General features: G+C 37.5%; 1 protein-coding gene across 8 annotated transcripts in view; it reads left to right on the top strand.

Moving 5' to 3' along the window:
- The window catches only part of AGO3 (argonaute RISC catalytic component 3), a 127,978-nt gene extending 103,422 nt beyond the window's left edge, over positions 1 to 24,556 (top strand). For 7 of the 8 annotated variants that reach the window (XM_019938126.3, XM_073792013.1, XM_073792012.1 and 4 more), the window contains 2 exons: positions 10,578 to 10,777; positions 11,352 to 24,556. In XM_019938126.3, coding sequence (XP_019793685.1) covers positions 10,578 to 10,777; positions 11,352 to 11,460 — 309 coding nt within the window. In that variant the 3' untranslated portion in view covers positions 11,461 to 24,556. Of the gene's footprint in view, positions 1 to 6,393; positions 10,557 to 10,577; positions 10,778 to 11,351 lie in introns of those variants that run through there. The other variant, XM_073792010.1, reaches the window with a different exon arrangement.
- The last annotated feature ends 1,281 nt before the right edge of the window (positions 24,557 to 25,837 follow it).

The following is a 25,837-nucleotide window of genomic DNA, read 5'->3' as shown; positions in this document are numbered from 1 at the left end:
GGACTATTTCTCCAATGTATTTAACCAGAAACTTTAGGGACCAGTATTTTGGGGGGACACCAAATTGAAACTTTGCTCTAGTCAGCAAATAACCAGGAATATTTCACAAGGACTTTCTGGGCTTTCTTTAGTTGCAGTGAGTGAGGGCTACTCTTCCTTGCAGTGTGCGGGCTTCTCATTGCCATGGCTTCTCTTGTTGCAGAGCACAGCCTCTAGGCATGCAGGCTTCAGTAGTTGCAGCATGCAAGCTCAGTAGTTGCAGCACATGGGCCCTAGAGTGCACAAGCTTCAGTAGTTGCAGCACATGGGCTCAGTAGTTGTGGCACACAGGCTCTAGGGTGCACGGGCTACAGTAGTTGTGGCACACGGGCTCAGTAGTTGTGGCTCACGGGCTCTAGAGCACAGACTCAGTAGTTGTGGCGCACAGGCTTAGTTGCTCCATGGCATGTGGGATCTTCCCAGACTGGGGATCGAACCCATGTCCCCTGCATTGGCGGGCAGATTCTTAACCACTGTGCCACCAGGGAAGTCCCCAAAGACCGTTCTTTACATGTCTTCCCAGCTTTATTAGACTTTTCTAACTTCTCTGAGATCAAAAGGAGGAGTCTTATATTTTAACAGCTAAAATTAAAATCGAATCATTCCTAACCAGTATGAGATAATTTTTTTGTATCACTACTTTTAACTTTACCAGTGAACAACAGATCCTTTAACAACATTTTGGCCAAATTCTGTAACTTCTTGACATTTATGTTGGTCATATTGGTGTTTACAGCTTAGTTCCGTTTCCTCCCCTCCCCATTTTATTTTGAGATAAAATTCCCATTCATTTTTAAAACTTAAATTTACAAATAAAATTAAAGCTTGGCTTTTCCCTTCTACTCTCCACCTGCCCAAGACAGGCTCTAGAGCTTTGGTCCTAGTGTTTTGAGTAGGGGAGGGGACCATGGCTTGCCTCCGAAATACCTCCTTCCCCTCCTCCTTCTAGGACTCTAACTCATCTGGTACTGCTGACTGCCAGAATGTCAGTAATGGGGAGATGACAGAAGTCTTTCTCTAGTCCGTTCTGATTCTTTCTAATCCCTTAGCCTCCATGGAGCTGAGAACCCTCAAAGGGCAGCAGTGTCCTTCTTTAGCCCCATCTGTGGTATAGACCCCAGCCCCTTCTTTAGGTTAGATATCGCATTGCATGGCTCCATGGCCCCTCCTTCTCTACTCAACTTCATTTTTTTAGACTCCCAGAACTGCTTCCAAGAGCTCTCATCGCTCTAGCTGTATGGAGTTGGGAGAGTGGGCCTGTGGACTCTGAACTCAGGAATAATCCAGCTGGGGAATGAGATAGGATAGTCTCTCCCTTTCTAACAGGCTCTCATCTTTACAACTCATTCTCTTGGAGTGCCCCTTACATGTCTTTAGCGGAGAGAGAGTGCCTTTCCTCACAACTGAAATTCTGTATTTTCACAAAACTCTCAATCTCTTCCTATATTGAGAGGATGGGGGTAAGGTGAGAAGAGTCCAGAGCCCGGGATTTGATGGTAAGACCTGTCCTGAACTGTCTCCTCTCGGTGAGCCCTTGAGGGAGGGTAGCTGACTCCAAAGGTTGGTAGCTCTTTAGAATGTAAGATGCTTAGCACCTTTAGTCCCCTGCTTTGGACCTTAGTTGAAATTCTAGGACAGCAGGGAAAAAAAAATCCTACTTACCATACTGTTAGAAACACATTAACCAGGTGGAGCATGTGACCCCTCTGACCTACCAAAGGAAATTCTTCTGAAGACATAAATGTACCTGTTGAGGAGTGGGCAGCGTCCTAAATTATAACTTCCTAATATGAATCTCCCAAACTTCGAAGATGTCCTTCACTGTGATTTAACATTCCTTTGACTCCACTTTAATTAGCTCTCTCTACCATTTTCTTTGGGTTCCTAACTTGGTCTTTTGCCCCAACACTCAGTACGTGACCCCTTCCTTTTTTCTCACTAAGAAATTACATTGTCAGTCATGCCTACTTTCTTCTCTCCTTTCCCACAGGAAAAAGGGTCAACCTGTAGAACTGTTCTCATTCGCTCTTGCCTGCCTTAAGTTGGCATTAGTTCACCAGTTACCCTCTTTCGTATATCTTCAGTCTCCTTTAAGCTTCTGATTCCATTCCCTTAGCTTATAGTTATCCCTGTCCTAAAATACAGTTCCTTGCTCCTGCTGTTCTCCTTTAAGGTACTGTCTTTCTACCATTTGTCACCAAACTGTTGGTAAAAGGATAGCCTAAACACACTCACTAAAATGGCTAAAATTTTAAAAGACAAACAGTATAAAGGATATAGAGCAACTGGAACTCTTATACTCTCCTGGTAGATGTGTAAATTAATGTGAACATTTTTTAAAATTGGCTGGCATTATCTACTAAACTTAAATATATGTATGCTCTATGACCAGGATTTCCACTCCAAGATAGCCAACAGAAATGCATATCTATGTTCACCAAAAGATAGTATGTTAATATTCATAGTAACACTGGTCATAATGGTCAATACAAAAACTATCAGTACAAACAGTTCAAATGCCCATGATCAGTAGATTGGATAAATAACTATACAAATGTGATTTATACAACAGTAAGAATGATACAACAGTGTGTATGAATTTCACAATGTCAAATCAAAGAAGCTAGACCCAAAGGGTACATACATTATAAACTTCAAAAACAAGCAAAACTAATCTATGATGTTAAAAGTCAGGTTACAGGGAGCAGGGTGGCAGGTAGGGTAGTGACCCTGAGAGGGCACAAAGGGGCTTTGTGGTTGCAGTTAACATTTAGTTTCTTGATTTGGGTGCTGGTTTCATGGGTATATTCTCTTTGTGAAAAATTCATCAGTCTACATGTATGGTACATGAATTTTTCTCTATATATATTTACTTCTATAAAAGGTTTACCTTAAGAACAAAAAAGACTACACTTATTTCCTCTTCAACTTATAGCAAACTGCCTTCTGCCCCACCGTTATTTCTCCTTGATCTCTGTAACTTCTGACGCTGTTATAATCATGCACTCATCAAAACCGTCTACCATTTGGCTTCCACTACACATGTTATCCTACCTGTCATCTTACCCTTATGTTTTTTCTAGGTTTCGTTCTTCTACCCACTTTTTTTTTTTTTTTTTTTGGTGCGGTACGTGGGCCTCTCACTGTTGTGGTCTCTCCCGTTGCGGAGCACAGACTCCGGACGCACTGGCAGCCTCAGCGGCCATGGCTCACGGGCCCAGCCGCTCTGCGGCACGTGGGATCCTCCCAGACCGGGGCACGAACCCGTGTCCCCTGCATCGGCAGGCGGACTCTCAACCACTGCGCCACCAGGGAAGCCCCATTTCACGTTTTTTTTGCTTTTTTCTTTTTTGCGGTACGCGGGCCTCTCACTGTTGTGGCCTCTCCCGTTGCGGAGCACAGGCTCTGGACGCGCAGGCTCAGCGGCCATGGCTCACGGGCCCAGCCGCTCTGCGGCACGTGGGATCCTCCCGGACCGGGGCACGAACCCGTGTCCCCTGCATCGGCAGGCGGACTCTCAACCACTGCGCCACCAGGGAAGCCCCCACCCACCTTTTGAAATTTTAAGTTCAGGGAATTCCCTGGCGGTCCAGTGGTTAGGACTCAGCTCTTTTACTGCCGTGGGCCTGGGTTCAGTCCCTGGTCAGGGAACTAAGATCCTGCAGGCTGTGCAGCACAGCCAAAAAGAAAAAAAATTTAAGTTCAAGTAATATTTATGACTTTGAAATCTCTTTTTACAGATACAACTTTTCTCCTGATTTCCAGATCTTGAAGTTATTTTTGATTGTACCCTCTCACCTGCCACCCTTATCTAATGGAATCCCTGAACTCTACAGAATCTATCTTCTTAGTCTAAGACCTATCTCTTATTCTTTTTTTTCTTTTTTGGCTGTGTTGGGTCTTCGTTGCTGTGCGTGGGCTTTCTCTACTTGTGGCGAGCGGGGGCCACTCCTTGTTGCAGTGCACGGGCTTCTCATTGTCATGGCTTCTCTTGTGCAGCGTGGGCTCTAGGTGCGCGGGCTCAATAGTTGTGGCTCACGGGCTGTAGTGCGTAGCCTCAGTAGTTGTGGCACACAGGCTTAGTTGCTCCGTGGCATGTGGGATCTTCCCGGACCAGGGCTCGAACCCATGCCCCCTGCATTGGCAAGTGGATTCTTAACCACTGTGCCACCAGGGAAGCCCCTATCTCTTATCCTTATCCTCACCTCCCCTGCTTAGTTCAAGTTCTCATTATTACTTTCCTATCCTGGGTGCCCTCATTTAGTCTGTTCTCATTAGATTAATTAAAACAGGTAAGATCCGGACTTCCCTGGGAGGAGGTAGGATTTGGTAGTAATTTGAACTTTATCCCCAAAATCTTGCACAGTGTCTGAAAAATGATAAATATTTGCTAACGTACGAGCTAACCTGTCTCTTTTCTCCTTTACCACTGCCATTTTCATACTTCATACATTCATCATCTCATACCAGCACTAGTGCACCAGCCTCCTAATTGCTCCCCTTGCTTTTAGTCTCTTCCTGTTTTCTTTTCTTTTTTTCCCATGGGGGGGGTGGTGGTGGTGGTGTTTATTTAAAGTAAAAACAAAAAACAGTTCACCCATTTCTCCCACCCCTGCCTCTGGCAACCACCAATCTGTTCTCTGTATCTTTGACCATGCTTTTTAAATTATTTTTCATTCATTCATTTTGATTCCAGATATATGGCATTTGTCTTTCTCTGTCTGACTTATTTTACTTAGCATAATGTCCATATATATATATATATCATAATTTCTTTATTTATCCATCAATGGACACTTAGGTTGTTTCCATGTCTTAGCTATTGCAAATATTGCTGCAATGAACATAGTGGTGCATACTTTTTGAATTAGTGTTTTTGTTTTCTTCAGATAAATACCCATAAGTGGAACTGGTAGATCATATGGTATTTCTGTTTTTAATTTTTTGAGGCACCTCCGTACTGTTTTCCATAGTGGCTGCACCAATTTACATTCTCACCAACGGTGTAGGAGGGTTCAAAAGAGAACTCTTATGCATTGTTGGTGGGAAAGTAAACTGGTGCAGCCACTATGGAAAACAGTATGGAGGTTCCTCAAAAAACTAAAAATAGAGTTGCCAAGACTTCCCTGGTGGCGCAGTGGTTAAGAATCTGCCTGCCAATGTAGGGGACATGGGTTCTAGCCCTGGTCCGGGAGATCCCACATTCCACGGAGCAACTAAGCCCATGCACCACAACTGCCAAGCCTGCATTCTAGAGCCTGCGAGTCACAACTACTGAGCCCACGTGCCACAACTACTGAAGCCTGCACGCCTAGAGCCCATGCTCCACAGCAAGAGATACCACCGCAATGAGAAGCCCTCACACAGCAACGAAGAGTAGCCCTGCTCACCGCATCTAGAGAAAGCCTGCATGCAGCAATGAAGACCCAATGCAGCCATAATTAATTAATTAGTTAATTAATTAATTAATTTAAAAAAATAATAATGAAAACAGAGTTGCCATATGATCCTGCAGTCCCACTCTTGGGCATATACCCAGAGAAAACTATAAATACAAAAGATACATGTGGGGGGCTTCCCTGGTGGTGCAGTGGTTAAGAATCCACGTGCCAATGCAGGGAACACGGATTCGAGCCCTGGTGTGGGAAGATCCCACATGCCGCGGAGCAACTAGGCCCGTGTGCCACAACTACTGAGCCTGTGCTCTAGAGCCTGTGAGCCACAACTACTGAAGCCCGCGTGCCTAGAGCCCGTGCTCCACAACAAGAGAAGCCACCACGAGAAGCACGTGCACCGCAACAAAGAGTAGCCCCTGCTTACCGCAACTAAAGAAAGCCCACACACAGCAACAAAGACCCAAAGCAGCCAAAGATAGACAGACAGATAGATAGATAGATAGGTAGATAGATAAATTTTTTAAAAAGAAGGAAAGGAAGTGAGGGAATTTAGTAAAAAAAAAAAAGGTACATGAGGGACTTCCCTGGTGGTACAGTGGTAAAGAATCTGCTTTCCAATGCAGGGGACATGGGTTCGATCCCTGGTCGGGGAACTAAGATCCCACATGCCGCAGGGCAACTAAACCTGTGCGCCACAACTATTGAGCTCTCACACCTCAATGAGAGAGCCTGCATGCCACAAACTACAGAGCCCATGCACTCTGGAGCCTGTGCGCCACAACCAGAGAAAGAAAAACCAGCATACCACAACTAGAGAGAAGCCCGTGTGCCACAACTAGAGAGAGAAAACCCGCGCGCTGCAACAAGAGATCCCGCATGCTTCAACTAAGACCCGACACAGCCAAAAAAATAGAGAAAATAAATAAATAAATATTTTTTTTTTAATTTATTTTTGCAGTACGCGGGCCTCTCACTGCTGTGGTCTCTCCCGTTGCGGAGCACAGGCTCTGGACGCCCAGGCTCAGCGGGCATGGCTCACGGGCCTAGCTGCTCCGTGGCATGTGGGATCTTCCAGGACCGGGGCACGAACCCATGTCCCCTGCATCGGCAGGCAGACTCTCAACCACTGCGCCACCAGGGAAGCCCAATAAATATTTTTTTTAAAAAAAGAAGATACATGCACTCAAGTGTTCATTGCAGCACTATTTACAATAGCCAGGACATGGATACAACCTAAATGTCCATCAACAGATGAATGGATAAAGAAGATGTGGTATATATTACAATGGAATACTACTCAGCCATAAAAAAGAATGAAATAATGTTATTTGCAGCAACATGGATGGACCTAGAGATTATCCTACTAAGTCAAGTAAGTCAGAAAGAGAAAGACAAATACCATATGGTATCACTTAATGCGGAATCAAAAATATGACACAAATGAACTTATCTACAAAACAGGAACAGACTCACAGACATAGAAAACAGACTTGTGGTTGCTGGGGGTGGCAGGGGTGATGGATGGGGAGTTTGGGACTAGTAGATGCAAACTATTATATATAGAATGGATAAACAACAAGGCCCTACTGTATAGCACAGGGAACTATATTTAGTATCCTGTGATAAACCATAATGGAAAATAATATTAAAAAGAATGTATATATATGTATAACTGAATCACTTTGCTGTATACCAAAAACTAACACGACATTGTAAATCAACTATACTTCAATACAATAAATTTTTTTTTAAAAAAGTTCCCAGGGAATTCCCTGGCAGTCCAGTGGTTAGGACTTCCACGTTTCCACGCAGGGGGCACAAATTCAATCCCTGGAACTAAGATCCCGCATGCCCCACCATGTGCCCCACCCCCCCAAAAAAAAAGTTCCCTTTTCTGTCATCATTAACACTTGTCATTTCTAATCTTTCGGATAATAGCCATTCCAACAAGTATGAGGTGATATCACGTTGTGATTTTGATTTGCATTTCCCTGATGAGTAATGATGTTAACCTTTTTTTCATGTGCCTGTTGACCATCTGTATGTCTTCTTTGGAAAAATGTCTATTCAGATCTGCCCGTTTTTCAACTGGATTTTTTTCTTTTGCTATGAATTTTATGAGTTCTTTATATATTTTGGATATTAACCCCTTATCAGATACATGATTTGCAAATATTTTCTCCCATTTAGTAGGTTGCCTTTTTGTTTTCCTGATGGCTTCCTTTGCTGTGCAGAAGCTTTTTAATTTGGTGTAGTCCTACTTGTTTATTTTTGGTTTTGTTGCTTTTGCTTTTGGTGTCAGATCAGAAAAAATCATCACCAAGACCTATGTCAAGGAGCTTATTGCCTATGTTTTCTTCCAGGAGTTTTATGGTTTCAGGTCTTACATTTAAGTCTTTAAACCATTTTGAGTTAATTTTAGTGTATAGTGTATGGTGTAAGATAGCGCTCCATTTTCATTCTTTGCATGTGGCTGTCCAGTTTTCCCAACCCCATTTATTGAAGAGACTGTCCTCTCCCCATTGTAAGTTCTTGCCTCCTTTGTCATAAATTAATTGATCATATATGCATGGTTTATTTCTGGGCTCTATTCTGATCCACTGATCTATCTATGTGCCTGTTTTGACCATACTGTTTAATTAGTATAGCTTTATAATATACAGTCCCCAACATATGATAGTTTGACTATTTTTTGACTTTGCAGTGGTGCAAAAGTGATATGCATTCAGTAGAAACTGTACTTCAGATTTTGAATTTTGGTCTTTTCCCCAGCCAGTGTTACACAGTACAACACTCTCATGATGCTGGGCAGTAGCAGCAAGCCACAGCTGCCAAGCAGTCACATGATCACAGGGTAAAAAACTGATACACTTACAACCATTCTGCACCCATATAGCCATTCTGTTTTTCACTTTCAGTACAGTATTCAATAAATTACATGAGGTATTTAACACTTTATTGTAAAATAAGCTTTGTGTTCGATGATTTTGCCCAACTATTGGCTAACATAAGTGTTCTGAACACGTTTGAGTTAGGCTAGGCTAAGCTATGAGGTTCGGTAGGTTAGGTATATTAAATGCGTTTTGACTTAGGATATCTTCAACTTAAAATGGGTTTATTGGAACATAACCCCATCGTAAGTGAACGAAGATCTGTATAATATTTTATTTCTTTTTCTTGGCTAATTTCACTGGCTAGGACTTTCAATAACTATGTTAAATAAAAGTGGTGAGAGTGGGCATCTTTGTCTTTGTTCCTGATCTTAGAGTATGATTGAGTATGATGTTAGCTGTGGGCTTGTCATATGTGGCCTTTATTATGTTGAAGTACGTTCCCTCTGTACCTGTATTGTTCTCAGTCTTTATTATAAATACTCAAATGCTTTTTCTGCCTCTATTGAGATGATCATATGATTTTTATCCTTCATTTTGTTAATGTGGTGTATCACATTGATTGATTTGCAGATGTTGACCCATCCTTACATCCTAGAATAAATCCCCCTTAATCATGGTTTATGATCCTTTTAATGTATTGTTGAAGTTGGTTTGCTAATATTTTGTCGAGGATTTTTGCATCTATGTTCATTAGGGATATCGGCCTGTAATTCTTTTCTTGAGGCATCCTTGTCTGGTTTTGGTATCAAGGTAATGCTAGCCTTGTAAAATGAGTTTGGAAGAGTTCCCTCCTCTTCTGTTTTTTGGAAGTTTGAGAAGGATTGGTATTAATTCTTCTTTGAATGTTTGGTAAAATTCACCAGTAAAGCTGTCTGGTCCTGGACTTTTATTTTTTGGGAGGCTTCTGATTACTGATTCAATCACTAGTAATAGGTCTGTTCAGATTTTCTATTTTCTGCTTCATCATGATTCTGTTTCTAACCCATCCTCCATATTACTGCTGATGTTACTTTTATAAAACCCCCAATCTTATCACACCCAAAACCTCTCCTGTTAAAAAAAAAGCTGTGCAGTGCTTTCCCTGCTGCCTACAAGTGAAAGTTCAAATTCCTAAGCATGTCATTCAGTCTGATTCCAAATGTTCATTTCAATTTCATCTTTTTCCCCTCATGCCCCATCCGATATTCTGTTCATCCTAGTCTATTAGCTATTCCCCAAATGTGCCATGAAACTTTATGCCCCCGTGCTTTTGTTAAGGCTGTTCATTCTCTCCAGTGTCTCCTCACCCTACCCATCCCATAATGGCCAAATCTCACTCATTCCCCTCTTGGTGAAGAACCCCCAGGGCTCACCCTCACAGTTACTTCCTTTGGTATTCTCATATAGGACTAAGTACCAGTAGTACTATAGCCATTTATTAGTTGTTTTATAATTACAGATGTTCTATTTCCTCTACTCCTCTACTGAATTATGTTTCCATTGTTTTGACTTTGTTTTTCTTTGAATTCACAGTTCCTAGCACAGTGACTAATACATAGGAGCTCAACTAATGTTCTTGTTTTTTTATTATGGTAAAAAACACATAACATACAATGTACCATTTTAACCATTTTTAAATATACAGTTCTGTGACGTTAAGTAATTCACATTATTCTGCAGTCATACCACCTTCTATCTATGGAACTTTTTCATCTTCCCTGATACTCTGTACTCATTAAACACTAACTCCCCATTCCCACATCCCCGCAACCCATGGTGATCACCATTCTACTTTCTGTCTCTATGAACTCGACTACTTCAGGTAGCTCATGTAAGCGAATTGTACAATATTTGTCCTTTTGTGACTGGTTTATTTCACTTAGCAGAACATCATCAAGGTTCATCCATGTTGTAGTATGTGGCAGATTTTTCTTCCTTTTTAAGACTGAATAGTATTCCGTTATATATATATATACACACACCACCTTTTATTATACATTCAGCCATCAGTGGATACTTGGATTGTGTCCACCTTCTGGCTATTGTGAATAATGCTGCTTTGAACCTAGGTGTGCAAATATCTGTTCGAGTCCCTGTTTTTACTTCTTTGGGATATATACCCAAAATCAACTAAATGTTTTTTTATTGATTATTAAATTAGGATATATTTTGCTAATGTACAAAGCTTTTTTTTTCACTTAACTTAGTCTGTGGTGAATATTTATTTAAAAGTTTAGAAATCAGCAGAATATTCTGTTGCCTTCTATAGGGTACCAGCCGTCCTTCACACTATCATGTTTTATGGGATGATAACTGCTTTACTGCAGATGAACTTCAACTGCTAACTTACCAGCTCTGCCACACTTACGTGCGCTGCACACGATCTGTTTCTATACCTGCACCAGCGTATTATGCTCACCTGGTAGCATTTAGAGCCAGATATCATCTTGTGGACAAAGAACATGACAGGTAATATAAAAGCATAACAAGTACAGATTCTCACCCAAATCCAAGTATGGTCTGTGTGTTAGGATTTTCGTGGGAAATTTCTTTAAGTGTTTACATGTAAGTAGGTGCCTCTGTCTTTGCCATAAAGTACTGCCATTTAGAATTAAAGTTCCACAGGCTGTTAGAAGAGTCAGTGATCCAAATGAAAAGCTATGATAGAACTGACTGCCCAAGATGAGGGTTCCTATTAAAGTGTGCAGTCGGGGCTTATTAGTAATAGTGTGATGTAGTGATTTTGTTGCTTTACCAGATTAATTCAAGGGAGAGATTATTGGTAATAAAAGTGATATATACAGACAAAATTATAGGATGTCTTGGATTTACTTCTAAATAGTCCTGGAGAGGTGAGAGATGTAAAACAGAATTGGCCTTGAGTTAATAATTATTGAAACTGGATGATGGACATGTAGGGGTTCATTATACCGGCCTCTTATTTGTTTTTTAATTTTTAAAAAATTTTCTACAAATAATATTTTTCAGAATTTTTACATCAGAATAGGGTTTGGTTTTGTGTTCACTGCCACTTTTCTTACAGTGCTGAAGGAAGTCACGTTTCAGGACAGAGCAATGGACGAGATCCACAAGCTCTTGCCAAGGCTGTACAGATTCACCAAGATACCTTACGCACAATGTACTTTGCTTAAAAAGTCTAAGAATATTCTCTGAGAGGAAGAACTGGAAGATGAATCAACATACAACTTATGTTTCCAGTGGAGTCAGCTGAGTGGGGATGCCTCCAGCCATACAGAAACCAACACTGTGTGGGGGCCAGGGTATGATCTTTATGTTGATACAAGGAAGATTGTTTACTTCATCAAGGAACACAGCACCATTATGCAATATGAAACCAGCCAACTGCTTTTTTGTGCGGTCTCCTGTAGGAAGTATCGCGATCATTTAGTTTTCACTTTCTTGTAGTCTAACCCTTTTAATGCCTTTACCTCAAGTTGCTTGGCAGCACAACTCTTTGCAAAAAAAAAAAGTAAAGAAAAAGTAAATGATGGTTTTTTAAAAAACACACCTATATGAATAATCAAAGTGATTGTTCACAATTATGTGTGCAAAAAATGTGCATTCATGTATTCTTGTAAAAGTTATCTGTATATTTTACTTATATACATGCATACTGCATATGCATATATATCTGTATCTACACTGATAATAGATATATATGTATCTCTGTATATATTTTATAGTTCATTCCATTGGGGAACTTTCTTTCCCTTTTATTATCCTCCCACCACCACTATGATTTCTCTCTCTACCGCCCTTGCCTTCATCACCTACATTTGTTTTTCCCTGATGCTACCAGTAACATTCAGATGTTCATGTATCTGGTTCATTTGAATATGAAGCATGGCAAACTAGATTTTTATTTTGCACGCCCTACTCCTGTCTTGTCTCATACATAATTCTGAGTCCTCAACTCTTGGTATTGCTTTCTTAAGAAACTATATATATATATACACACATATATATATAAAAAATATGTTTTTGTGAGAGTGAATGTCTGCCCCCTCCTGCTCTCAACTTACATTTGCCATTTGTGCAGTGTGTACATAAGCAGTAGCAACCTAAACTATTCTTTTTCTCTAGTGAGTTTGTTAAAGCTGCTATAAATATATAAAAAAAAACACACAACTTTGTCAGAAGTTGTAACTCTATATATAAGCGATATGTATTCTAAAGTCTTCTGTTTCTATGTGTTATACATGGAAATCCCTTAAAACTTTTACAAAGGGTAAATATTTTAAATGATTGGAACTGTGTAGGGTTGAGGCCTCTGAAATTGGGTGGAGAGAAGGGATTGTGGAGGGTTTTTTTTGGTTTTTTTTTTACTAGTTTATTTGCTGCCTCTCATACCTTAATGTGATTTTCATATATATATATTTTTATATATATGTGTGTTGTATATATATAAACATATATGTATGTGTTTTGAAGTATAGCTTCCTTTTCTTTTATATTTATTAGAATAGTGCTTTAATAATTATAGAATCATATTGGCAACATCTTTTATAGAAATATAATCATGTTTATTTTAAGAACTGACAACTTGTTTTTGCTCTCTTTTAGTGCAATAAGCAGTTTTAAAAGAAAGCTGTGTCTGTTTGACATCTTTACCACAGATAGTGGGAGAAACAGGCACCTCCATAATTTTAAAAGGGCAAAGTATATAGCCTTAATTTCAGAAGGAAAGTTTTGTAATTTTCAAGTTTAAAGCATGTCTTATAAAAATCATAATGAAAATGAAGGAAGTTAAATTTCCTAAATGAGTGTTGACCTTGAATATTAGAAATAAAGTTGAAGAACTTTGATTTAAGTAATGACAGCAACTAGCTTTAGATTTAGAAGATATTTAAATTCTTTGAAAATAAATCATGTTTATTGAAGAATCATACTGGTAAGGTGCCCATTTTCACTTACTAACATGAGTCAGGAAAATATAAAATGATATTTTAAAAACTTTTTTTGCTAATTCATCACCAGTGTAACTTTCCTTTTAAAATTAGGGTGATGGTGACAAAGGAAGTTAGGACTTTGAGCATTTGAAATTAGTTAAATCACTGAAATGTTGAAAAAAGTTTTGCAAAACTTTTGTTTTATTGACTTCACTTTAAGATATTAAAAAATACTATAAAGCTGTCAAAACCAAGTTTATCAGTAACCTTGGATTCAGGGGAGCTTTGCACTTTGTAACTCATGAAAATAGCATTTTAATTTTTTTTTTTTTTTTTTCACTGGTTCAGAGTATAGATATTACAGATTGTTTCCAGTGGGCATTGTTGTTAACCTTTCAGAATTCCATCTGCACATGAAAACAAATGGATTAGCTCTTTAGTTCTCTCTTACCTATAATCCACACTTATTGCCAATTTACTGTATTTTGAGCCTAAAATCTGAGCCCATATCCTCCAACAGGTATGAAATCTTTTGTCCCTCTGCCAGAAAACTAAGAAAGTACTGTATTTTGTATGTTTATTATATTGAAGTGTATGAAATGCAATTTACAACACTGTTTTAAAGCTCTTTACATAAGGTAATGTTTGTGTAGTGTATACATTTTTCTCCCAACCCTCCCCCCTCCTCCAAAAAATTTCTATAAAGAGTGTATTTTTTTTACATTGAAATTTCACTGAATATAGGCAAGAACATAGGCAAGAGAAGAAAATAGTATATCCTAGGTGGTAAAAACCTGATGGCGTATGTTTGCTCAGTATGAGTAAAACATCTTCCTTTATCAGTGGGAGCTGTACAGATTGATGTGGAAAACTTTAGAGCCCAGGGAAGAACTGTAGATAACCTTTCCCTGTTTACCTGCTTTACCTAATTTTCAGTCACTTAATCTCACATGTGCTAAAGTAAAGCCTATAATTTAAAACTATTTAGAAGGACTTTTACAGAGGAAAAAAAAATTTTTTTTAATATAAAGCTTTACATTTGAAGTGAGTTCTTTTTAGGGTGCTCTTAGAGTTTCAACATTGCTAGTTTAAAGTTGGTTAACTTGAAAGAATATGTATAGTATATTCTATTTTGCTTACTAACAAATTGGTATATCAAACTTAATTATAAGAAACTTTGTGCTTAGAACTTTAAGGTAAATACTAAGTGGCAAATATTTTTTGAAATTTGTTTCGTTATTATACTTCTGGTGTAGAATTGCTGATCTTTTTTTATTTAAAAAAAAAAAAAAGGTTGTTTTGAGTTTAATGGTCATGAAACTCAACAGTGACCTTTCTGTTCCTGCCCTTGCTCACTAACTATACAGTGAATGCTAAATTTCTGTCTGCTGTTTTCTGTGATGTAAGAGTGACTTTAAAATGTCAGTCCCAGCAACTGGTATAATAGATTTTCATGTGAAGCAGAATTGGGAGTTTAATGTATATTCTGGATGGCAAATGTGTAAAGTGCTGATATATGTTTTATATTACAGTATCAAGTTACTGGCATTGAGGACCATGCATTTATAATACCGTAGCTGCTATATTTATTTAATGAAGTAGAGTCTGACAGTTACTGCACTTAACAGTAAGGAAATGAGCAGGATTCAAGGCTAGTGTTAGACTTTTTTTTTTTTTCCTAAATAAGATTTAAGAACATGAAATATCAAGGTAACAAAGGGTGCTGCCAATTTAGTTTCAATTTAATATCAGGATACTCTTTCTTTGTTTTAGAAATGTGGATTTTTACTTTAGCAGTTTTGGAAAAGGGTACCTCAGCCTCCTCAGTACTGGTTTTTAGCATATTTTTTACAGGAGTACAGGTGCCCTTTATTTTTTTCTTAATATTTACCTTTAAACAAGTTTCTCAGAAAAAGTACTCTGTGGAAATCTTCCTGTTTGTAACCTATTAATTTATTTATCTTCCTACAAGAGAGTCTAGGTGGGATTCTAGTAGGAATGTACTGGGTGTTTTAGAAGGCACTTGATAAAGATTCATCTCTACTTTCTAGCATGGAGACTTCTAGCCCTCTAAACACCTATACTGGTTTTCCAAACTAGGTTCTCTGATGACCCACCACTGCCTAAAGTTTACTTATATATTCTCTAATGGATTTTAGTATGACAGACCTCATGACAGGCTTAGTCATGACAGACTTAAAGTATGACTAAGGAGATAGAAGCTGAGTTGCCATTCAGTAAAAATGGCTGGCTGAGGATCTCAATGTTTAAGGACAAGGTGAACACTCAGAGTGCCAGTAATCAGTCTGAAGGATCTATTATTGATGGATTATAGACCAGGAATTAGAGACTCTTATTCAAGGAATTTGGTGGGTGTTTGATTCAGAGGCCAACATGAATTTGCCATGGGTGGTGATTTTTATGAAATCTGTGAAGCTAGCCACTTGGATTCAGCTAGAATATTTTGTAGTCTTGCTGTTAAAACTTGATAGTGATGTTTTGCCAAGAAGCTTAACTGACAGCTCGGCATAAATTTTATTCAATATCATTAAACCTGGGTTAAATATTTATTTAACTCATCCTCTTAGATGTTCTCCTACTGAATAGTTTTTAAAGACAAGTTGCCCCTAACAGTAACTTGCTACTTAAATTATCTTTTATGAGTTACCAGTCAAGCTGCGAAAGGACACCATTGAACTGGCATCTTTATTTTGGCTTTTTTAATCCTTTTCATTCTTTTTGAGAATTCATGGATGTCTTAAAGCTTCAATAATAATACCTGGGAGACTTTATCAAGTGAGGCCTTTGTGAGTGGCAGTATAACCCTGACTCTAAAGTCTGTCTTCATTTTCCTTTTTCCCTCTCATTTGATCATATAAAGCACTTTGTGATTCTACAGGAGTCGAAAAACAAGCCAAGAATAATGTGTAAAATCAGTACATAGATGTGAAAGTCAGAATTTTCTCCAAAAAATCTTTTTTAAAAAATTTCCTGCTTATACTAAGAACATTTTTGATCGGTGGCAATATTGGAAATGATGCTGTGATTAGTGAAACCTAAGCTGACTCCCAGGAAGAAAAATTCAGTCTCTCTCTCGCTCTCTGTGTGTGTGTGTGTATATATATATATATATATATATATATATATATATATATATAGCCTCAAAGGGAAAAATATTTTTAACTTTTTCCTACTTTTAAAAGTGGTACATTTCAGTTTATAATTTTCCATGTTGGTCAAAATCATTTCTTTTAACTAAGATATAATGGTCAAGGCTTATGCTAATATTATCTACTGCTAGTTCAATTTTATTTTTCTTTACCCATCAAAGATAGTGCTCTATATTTTTACATCGTTGTAAGAATCTTTTGCTCTTAAAGTACGAAAGTTAAAGATTTTAATTTGATTTAAAGATAGAAGTTTAATAAATTTCATATGGAGGGTTGAGATTTACCAATGAGAAGCCCTATTAAAATATCAGGTAGCCAACAGTGTGACAAAATTAAGATGCTATCAAATCATCTATCTGGCCATTGGTCTCCCTTCCTTTTTGAAATCAATGTCTTAGGTAACCAAACTCTAATGTTGTGTCCATGTTAGCGTGTCAGTAAAGCAGAGATGTTCTTCAGGGTAGACAATGAATTAAATTTTTAAATCATTTTTTAAAGCGAGGCGGTTCTTAGAAAGTGCCTTTTCAGAAGATGGTGCTGTAGATTTTTATTTTTCAAATAGCATGAGGCTAAAAATTTGAAAGATAAATTATTTTAGAATTCCAAGAGTATGACCGTTTCATATAAATAATGTTATTTGTTGTTCTGAATCTGGTCCAAGGGAACCAAGTAAAGCTTTTATTCAGTAAAGTATCTAAGTAAATGCTCACCAAATATATTTTGTAAGTTTAAAAACACAGTTTTTAACAGAATTAACCCTTTCAGTTCTCAGCTGTGTTGCAGGTATTATATAAGGCATATAAAACAGCAAGTTTGCTTAACTTTTTAACAAGAGTATGGATATAGTAGTAAGTGCCCGACGGCAAAGGTAACTTGCCAGAAATTATGTCATAGGCTACGTTTTCCCCCCCAGCATATTGACCCTTTTGTAAATATCTACTGGCAGCCTTTTCTAATTAATCTTTATTAAAGAAGACTGCTTATAAAGATGGAGCCAAGTCATCATGGAAATCAGTGTAAGAGAAGTAAAATGATTCTCTATCTTTAGGGAAATTTTTTCTTTTTCAGGCAGCAAGAAATATTCTAAATGTTTCCCTCTTTTTTCTAGCATAGGTGAAAAATGATGACAGTGCATCTATATGATCAATTAATTAGAAATAGAACAGGTAAAATTGGGCTTTGGAGGAAATAAGTAAGAGGGAGGATAATAGCAGGACTATTCATACTGGTTGGTAATTTGGTAATCTACCAGAAAGCGATTTTCCCCTGAACTAGGAAGTAGTAAACAGCAGTAAATGATCACCTAACCAGTTCTTGCTTGTGAATTTGGTGAGCACTCTTCCAGAAAATAGACTTAAAAACACACAAAAAAACACACCTCAGTAACCTTGTATGCTGCATTATGTAATAATGATAGTAAAATTATATTGATTGTTTGGAGTGTACTATGTCTGTCTGCAAATACACATGCACATTAAACTTTTTCATTTTTTATAATGTCATAATAGCAATTACGAGTTTATTTTTTTAATATTAATTTTTCTATTGTGATGTTTATATTTATTGGCAATTTGTGCGCAACTTTTATATTTTGCTTAGATATTGGTTTTAAGGTATTTTATTTTTATAGATATCTCTAGCTTTTCCTCTTTCTTTGTAATATTAGCAAAGATTAAGATGGAATGTTAATATGCCAACCAAACTACTAATTCCATAAAGTCTAGAGTTTGGATTTTTACCAATAAACCATTAACACTATTTTCTAACTTAGAATACTTAATGTTGTTTATATAGTGGGCATTAAAGACAGTCTTTAGACAGATTTCTAAACGTGGAGGGGAGGTGGGGCTTTTCTTTAGTTTTCTTTCCTTTAAGTAGAAAACTAATACTAATGGATTGGATTTATTTTACCTGATCTGCAGTTTTGGGGCAACTTGATTGTTTACACTTCTTATTTCTCACTTCAGCTACATTGAAACTGCTTTAGGTGGATACATCATCCAGCGTTAGGATTGTGATACCATTCTCATAGGCCTGGAAAACAAAGAGCAAATGATCCAGAAGTCAGTGATAATTGACTTTGAAATGGGCTGCTCCAGCCCCCACCATGATTATGTTGAGTGGAAGATTTGCTACCCTGATCTTTTCCCTACCATACCTTTAACGTTGATTCAACCCTACCTTACTTTTAAAGTTGTTTCTTCTTCATCAATGAAGAAACAGAGTTTAAGTGGCTGGGTAGAATCAGAGATAAAGGCTAATATAGTATTTCAGCTACTTAAAAATTTAAGTAATAATTATGAATGTGAATTAATTGGAAGACAGTTAAAAGTATGATTATAGAAAATTAATTTCAAGCATATGTGGTTACTCCAGTTTCCTAGTGAATAGATCAAGGTAATTTGTATTGACATTAACTTTTTATAAAGGTGCATGAAAAAAGTGAATTCTGTTAAACAGGTACAATATTTCCATTGTGTTTTTACACAGTGAATTTGCTTGGTAAGACATTTTTTTCTGTAAGAGATTAAAAGATAAACTTTATCCCTCCTCTGAGCTTTAAATGGGTTTAATGTATGACATTTTGCCATACTGCATTCTTTCACTGAGAGGGGTAAATGAGAAAGTTTCAAGTAACTATAATTGGAAAAGTATTATTTTTATGTTATGTGCAATTTAACGATTTAAAATGAATCAGCATGTGATTTCGTATAGACATTAGCCATATCACTTTTTCCCCACGTTTTTGCCAGTTTCAGTAGGTTGATACACACACACACACACACACACACACACACACACACACACACACACACACACACACACACACACACACAGCTACTTCCTTACCCTACATCAAGTATTAATTGAACGTTGGTATTCTGATTATAGGAATTTGTTGATACTAAAAAACTAAATATGTTTCAATCAGATATATTTTTATTGCAAATATATGCTCCCCTCTTAAGGATATTTATTGTAGTTATAATTTTAATAGTTTTATTCATTATGCTTCAACATTGTCCTAGATTGACAGGCATATAATTCTTATAGATCAATATTTTTAAGGCAGCTTTGAGTAGAAATCATCCTTTATTTTCTTTTTTCCTTCCAAAAGCTCATAGGAACCTGACACATAGAGCTTATTTTGCTCTTTTAACTGGTTGGCTCCATAAATCAGGGTACCTGGCATCAGTAACTGAATTACCACAGTGAAGTACTTGGTGACTTGTTCAAGTTTACAGTCATCTCTTAGAACTGTCATGAATAGGCTTATGTGAGTAGAAAACAGATGGGATTGTTGGTCATTAGAACTTTATTTTCTTTGCCTTTTTTTTTTTTTTGGTTTTATTATTTCTAAAAATTGACTGCATGCACATCTGTAATTTTATGTTTAAAGTTTAAGAGGCCATGCCAGAAACTAGAGAGGGAGATTACCCTGGTATTTAATGCCTAAAACTTTCCATCTTCATTTACTTCATGGCTTTAGTTGGAAGAACAAACAAACAAAAATCCTTTCATTTGGCCCTTTATTTTTAGAACCAAAGAAGGAAAGACTCTTTCTACAAAAAATGTTTGCAGGTGTGATAGGAGATCTTTGTGAAGAAATGGACTAGTGGGATTGTAAGAGTATGTAGTGAGGGGGTAAATGAGGAAAAGGAAAAGGTTTCTTTGCCGAAATCCTTGGAGAGAAACCTTATAATTGTTTGATATTTGTCTGGTTCTCACAGTCACATTGTAAAAGAGGAACTGTTGCCATTTGAACCTAGGAAGAGAGTCTCTGTAACCTAAATTTATTTTATGTTGTTGTCCCAGATCTAAAGCTGCATCTATTTTGATTAGAGAAGTTGCTTCTGAATAAAGAAACGAAGTATTTATCCTTAAATAGAGCCATGGCGTTGCTATCAACACGGCTTCTCCAGCTTTTCCCTTTATATAGAAAACACAAAATAGGACCTTTCCAGACAAGGTAGTCTTTCCTGTAAAGAAAATATTTTTTGATAACAGATTTGGGGGAAACACTGGTAGATTGTAATGAAGGGGGAATTTTGCCTAATAACATGGACGGTCCAACCAGGTTAATGGATACAGTTTGATCCCAGGGAGTTTAACAAGAGGAGCCTTTGGTAGCAGGTTAAACCTTTGGTTTTGGTAGCAACAGATTTGGATCTCCAGTGTTAACTGCAGATATCTCCCTGTTTCATAGAAAGGGAATGATCTCATAGTATTGATGATGATCCTGCAAATGTGCCTGTGCTCTTTCTCTAATTCAAAAATCAGGACTAGCAAGCGCTAACCAAAATCTCCTAACACTTTGTCCTATAAGATTCTTTAAAAGTTTTCCAGGAGCTTTCTCCTTTCTTAGCCCAGGGTACAATGCCTTGCTCCTCTTTAAAAAAGAAAAGAAAAAGGATTTAGAGGCAGTTTAGATAGAATTCTACTATGAGTAAATAATAGGGTCTTTAAAATACTTGGGAAAGGAAGATCACATGCCGCAATTTATAGCTTGATTGAGAGACTCTTTGAATACTGTTTTTCATGTTTGGGTTCTAAAGTTTTTTCTTTGACCTACCATTCTTTGATTTACTTGAGTGCCATGATTCTATATTGGGATGAAATCAGTGTTTTATGCCATTTATGAATTGTGCAGTTTTTCCCTCTCCACATCCTACACACACACACTGTTAAAAATAAAAGGGGGAGGACTAAAAAAAAAGAGAGGTAATGAGAATCATTAGAATGTAACTTTAGTTAATATAGATGGAAAGAAATCCTAACTTGGCTAAATGAGAATTAAGACTGAAAGTGTTAGTGCTGCAGGTATTATCTCTATCCATAGAGGTTTTTGCTAGCTATAGAGTGGTAATATGAACAGAATATATACCTGAAATATGATGTTACAGCAAAGTGATAAAAGAAATTATTCTTGAAAGTAATATTTCAATCTTCTCTAACAGAGATGCCCATATTCTTAAGGAAAATGAATGTAGCTCCTGGTTTTAATGAATCAGACTCTGATTTAAACTTCAGAAGATTTGTAACTTTTATTCTGACACATCTTCTTAAATATGTAAAAATTACACTGAATGAATACTTAAGACTATTCTTTCCTCTTAATTTACATAATGATTTTTTTCAGACCTTAGTTCTATAGATATTGATTTCTTTCTCACATATATGCCTCTTGGTGTGTGCAGAATTCCATATTAAAAGTTTTTTTAAACTCATTTCCTAGTCAAACCTGAACTGTAAAGAAGGCATAAATAGGTTTAAAATGCAGGAAATTTTAGAAGATCACAACTGGAAAAAGACTGTTGAGAACTTGTTGCCTTTGAGAGTAGAAAGGGCTCTAAAACTTGAACTGAGATTTGGAGTTTAGTCAGAGCTCTACCACTAATTTGCTCTGTGTCCATAAGGCAATTTCCTTAATCTGTGTGTGCCTAGGTTCTTATAAAATGGTAGTGATAATAATACCTGCCCTCACCTCCCTCACAAAGTAGTTGTAAGAATAGGATAATGTTTGTGACAGTGCTTGAGTTCTCCAAAAGAAAAGCTATTCAGAAGTTCAAGATAAAAGAATATTGTTGTGTGAAGGGTTCATTTCCAGTTTGCTTCTATGAAAGTATCTTTAGTTACCCTAGATCATTTTATCAAACAAGTGTAAGAGAAACTGAGGCTTTATCATGGTATGGTGTTCACCTACAAACGTATTCTGTTCTGTTTCTCCCCTGCTGGATATTTATTGCACAAGCTGAATTTTTCTTTATAATAATCTTTGGAAAAAGTGTAACTTCAAAAACCAAACTCCTTTTAGTGGTGCTATGGCAGCTGTGATTGTATTTTGAGTTAGATTAATGTGGTGAAACCATCAGATAATCAGAAATTAACTTTGCCTTTTGCCTTCAGGCATTTTTGCTACAGATTGGCATCAGAGGCTGTTGTACAACCAGATAGCTATCCTTTGTTTCTTGCAGATTTTTGGTACCTTTTTTTGGAAACTTTTTTTGGAGTAAGGGGTTAGGTTTTAAGAAGGAAAAGTGTGCTTATTTCACTTACCACTTTGCAGAGTTGACCGTTGCTTTCCAATCACCATGTACCTGTAAAAATTAAAATATAGTAAAGGGTTTTTTCTTCATTTAAATTCAGTTCTGAGCATCTGCAGGTGATATCAGGCAGCCTGTTGGTGTCTGACCCAGTTATCTTTATGGATTGTGGGCAGAACCTTACATTTCTACAGGCTTACCCACTTTCCTGAGGGGAAGGGGCGCTTGTTTCTAGGAAAAAAACAAAGGGCACATCACCACAGGTTGTGTAAGCAATTCCTTGTTGAAACAGACAAGTTTGGTTTGTGTTTTGTTTTGTTTTAAGAAATAAAAGGATGCATTTTAGGTACACAGGGTATGAATGCATTCAACATTTATTTTTTTATCTCTGTAGATGCTGATCTCCCCTTGTTGCAGGCAGTTTGGGCTTTTCCAGCTCATCACTAACATGGATGAGATCTATCTTAGTTTTATAGGATAATGAGAATTACAAGTACTGAAAAGTTGGGGAGATTCATGCTTGGAAAATGAACAAAAAATCCACCTTGCTGGGTGAGATAGCTGAGAACATTGGATATATCAGGAATACTTTTAAACAATTTTTGCTGTAATGTGTAGCTTTAATATCTGTCTTCAGTTATGGACCCCATGAAAGTATTACTGTATCTTGTGAATAAAGATCATTCTTGTGAACTAGTATATGGATGCATTCATAGGCTGTGGGAAGCAGTGATGTGTGTATGTGTGTGTGTGTGTGTGTGTGTGTGTGTGTGTGTGTGTATAAATATTCTATGTTTATAACACTGTGTATTACATAAGTTTATATAGAAAAAATAATGTGTTTCTTTAGTGTTTGGGGGACTAAAATTGTAATATAACCATTCCAGTGTAATCTGACCACTCAGTCTAGAGAACATTTGTATTACACACAAATACACACCCCTAAAGCATTGCTAACTGCTCCCACTTGAGATAATTGCTGCTTTTTTTTTAAGCCCGAAGTAGTGGACAGGAAATAGCACTCTTTTAAAAGGGGCTTTTCTGAAAAGTAAAATGTAAATGTAGGACATGTGGGGAGGTGGGGCCTCCTGCAAATGCCCTGCAGATGGACAAATAGCCTTTTAAATTTTACTTTTTAACCATCTTAACCGTGTGTGCCTATTTGTACTGCAGATGTGAAATATTTTGGGGAGTTAATATCAGTATGTTTTGAAACTGAATTATTACATAAAATCAGAGTAACCTCTTTCTCCATCCTCCTTTTCCACACTGACTCTTCTTGCCAAATATACCAAGTTTCAGCATGGTAAAATGATGGACACTCAAACCTCCTTCCTCATCTTCCCTATCCTGTCTTACACCTGGTCTGGCCTTATATTTTTTGTTGGCTTTTCATAAGTAAGAACAATTTACTGTAGTACTTTAGAGACTGCAGGATTTCAAAATGTTTATAAGCCTTCCTTTGTTAATGTTTGGTTACACGATAACATTAGTTAAAACAATGGAGTAAGTCTGAGTTTGTAATATGCTACAAGATAAAATCTTGAGTGATATTAAACTTGACTGCCACATTTTATTAAGAGGAAATTGGATTATATGGTGGGTGGGAGCTAGTCTATGATATATATGTAATCACTGTATAATTAGAAACACCAAATGTTGAGTCCTATCACTGTGTACTTGGGGGCCAGGCTTTGGATATGGTTGTCATTTTAATTCCTCAAAGACTATATGTCATTAAGATGAGCAGAAGGCAAATAAAGTTTTTAAACAAAACTACTTTTGGGGGGTATTTAAATTTTCTTTCCCCAAAAAAAATTTACTACAAAAAAACCTAGGGTTGAGACTGAGAAGCTTCAAGCCGCTTTTTAAGCAGTTCAGTCACTTACAATATTTTATTTTAAAGAAATTGTCATAATTCTTTCTGAGCCAAACTGTCACTAAAATGTCCTGTGACAGAACCACTCCTCTTTTTTCTGCCATTCTGTGTATTGGAAGTGTTCTTAGTTGTATTTGTTTTTAATCCTTGATTTTAAAATATTAATGGTTTTAGTGTTGCTTAGCTTCAGTTTGAAGTGTAACTTTCACTAATAACTGCAATAAAAAGAAAAGCTTTGCTCCAAACTTTGTTTTGTGGTCACATCATTACAGCACTTCAGGCTTAGGGAAAGGGAGTTGGTGTGATAGAGTGGAAAGAATTTAGGCTTTCCTAATCACGAAGTCCTGAATTCAAACCTGGATTGCGTGATTGCGTGACGATAGACAAGTTCCTTGATGCTTCTAAATCTCAAGTTTCTCCACTATAATGAGATAATAGTAGGGCTGTTGGGACATTAAATGAGTTCATAGATGGAGGGTACTTAATAGTGCTGGGCATGTAGGTGGAACTCAGGTTTTAAAGAGGTTCTGCTGCGCCGGCCCCCCACCAACCCAGGACTTCCCTGGCGGTCCAGTGGTTAAGAGAGTCTGCACTTCCACTGCAGGGGGCACAGGTTTGACCCCTGCTTGGAGAAGTTCCGCATGCTCTGCAGTGCGGCCGGAAAAAAAAAAAAAAAAACACTGGTGGGGCTGGGGCTCCATATAAAAAAAAATTAAAGTGATGGAAAATACAATTCAATAAATAAATAAATAAATAGTTTCTCCCCCCACCTTAAATAAAAGACACTGGGTCTTTTAGACTCTCCTCCCTTTAAGACATTGGGTGGCATGGAAAGAGGGGTAAGCAAGAAGCCAGGCTTGCGAACTCTGCCAGGCAGTGAAAGAACTTAAGAATAGGTAGGATAAAAAGAAACTGAAATGGACGGGGAATTGTCACAGGCACTGAAGTGGATACACAGCCCAGGTATGATATGCAAGAAAACCCTGGACTGAAATTTTGAAAACCAGCTCTCAACTGTCCTAACGGCATAGCTTCAGGTATATCACTTTTCATTCCATAATTGAAGTTAATAGAGTAAAATCAGAGGTCTCAAGTTGGCAGCCAATTTCTGTCTGCAAATAATTTTTGTTTGGTATTTAAAATATTTTTATTAGTCCCTAATATTTAAAAAAATCAGAAGATCTCACATAAAAATCCCTTAAAAAGTAAGGACGGTCATCAATTTCACTATTCCTTCAGTATCCCTTTACAGCTGCCACCAGGGGAAGCTCAAGAGTGGTTGGTCCCTTTGGATGGAGCACACTCTCCACAGCCCCGCCACTCTGCCCAGTCTGCACAGGTCTGGACTCAAAGGAACCCTAGTGTGAGGTGAGGCCTCCAAGCAAGCAGGAATCCCTATGAGGATGAGCACCTTACCTGGGGGTAACTCACTACTTTGAAGCAGTCCAGCCTAAATATTAAAAACTTGTCCCTTCATTATTTCCATTTACCCTATTTCTGTTCTCCAGAACATCAGAGAATTCAGT

Source organism: Tursiops truncatus, chromosome 1, assembly GCF_011762595.2.
Source record: "Tursiops truncatus isolate mTurTru1 chromosome 1, mTurTru1.mat.Y, whole genome shotgun sequence".
Lineage (NCBI taxonomy): Eukaryota > Metazoa > Chordata > Mammalia > Artiodactyla > Delphinidae > Tursiops > Tursiops truncatus.
This window is presented reverse-complemented; position numbering and strand designations above follow the sequence as displayed.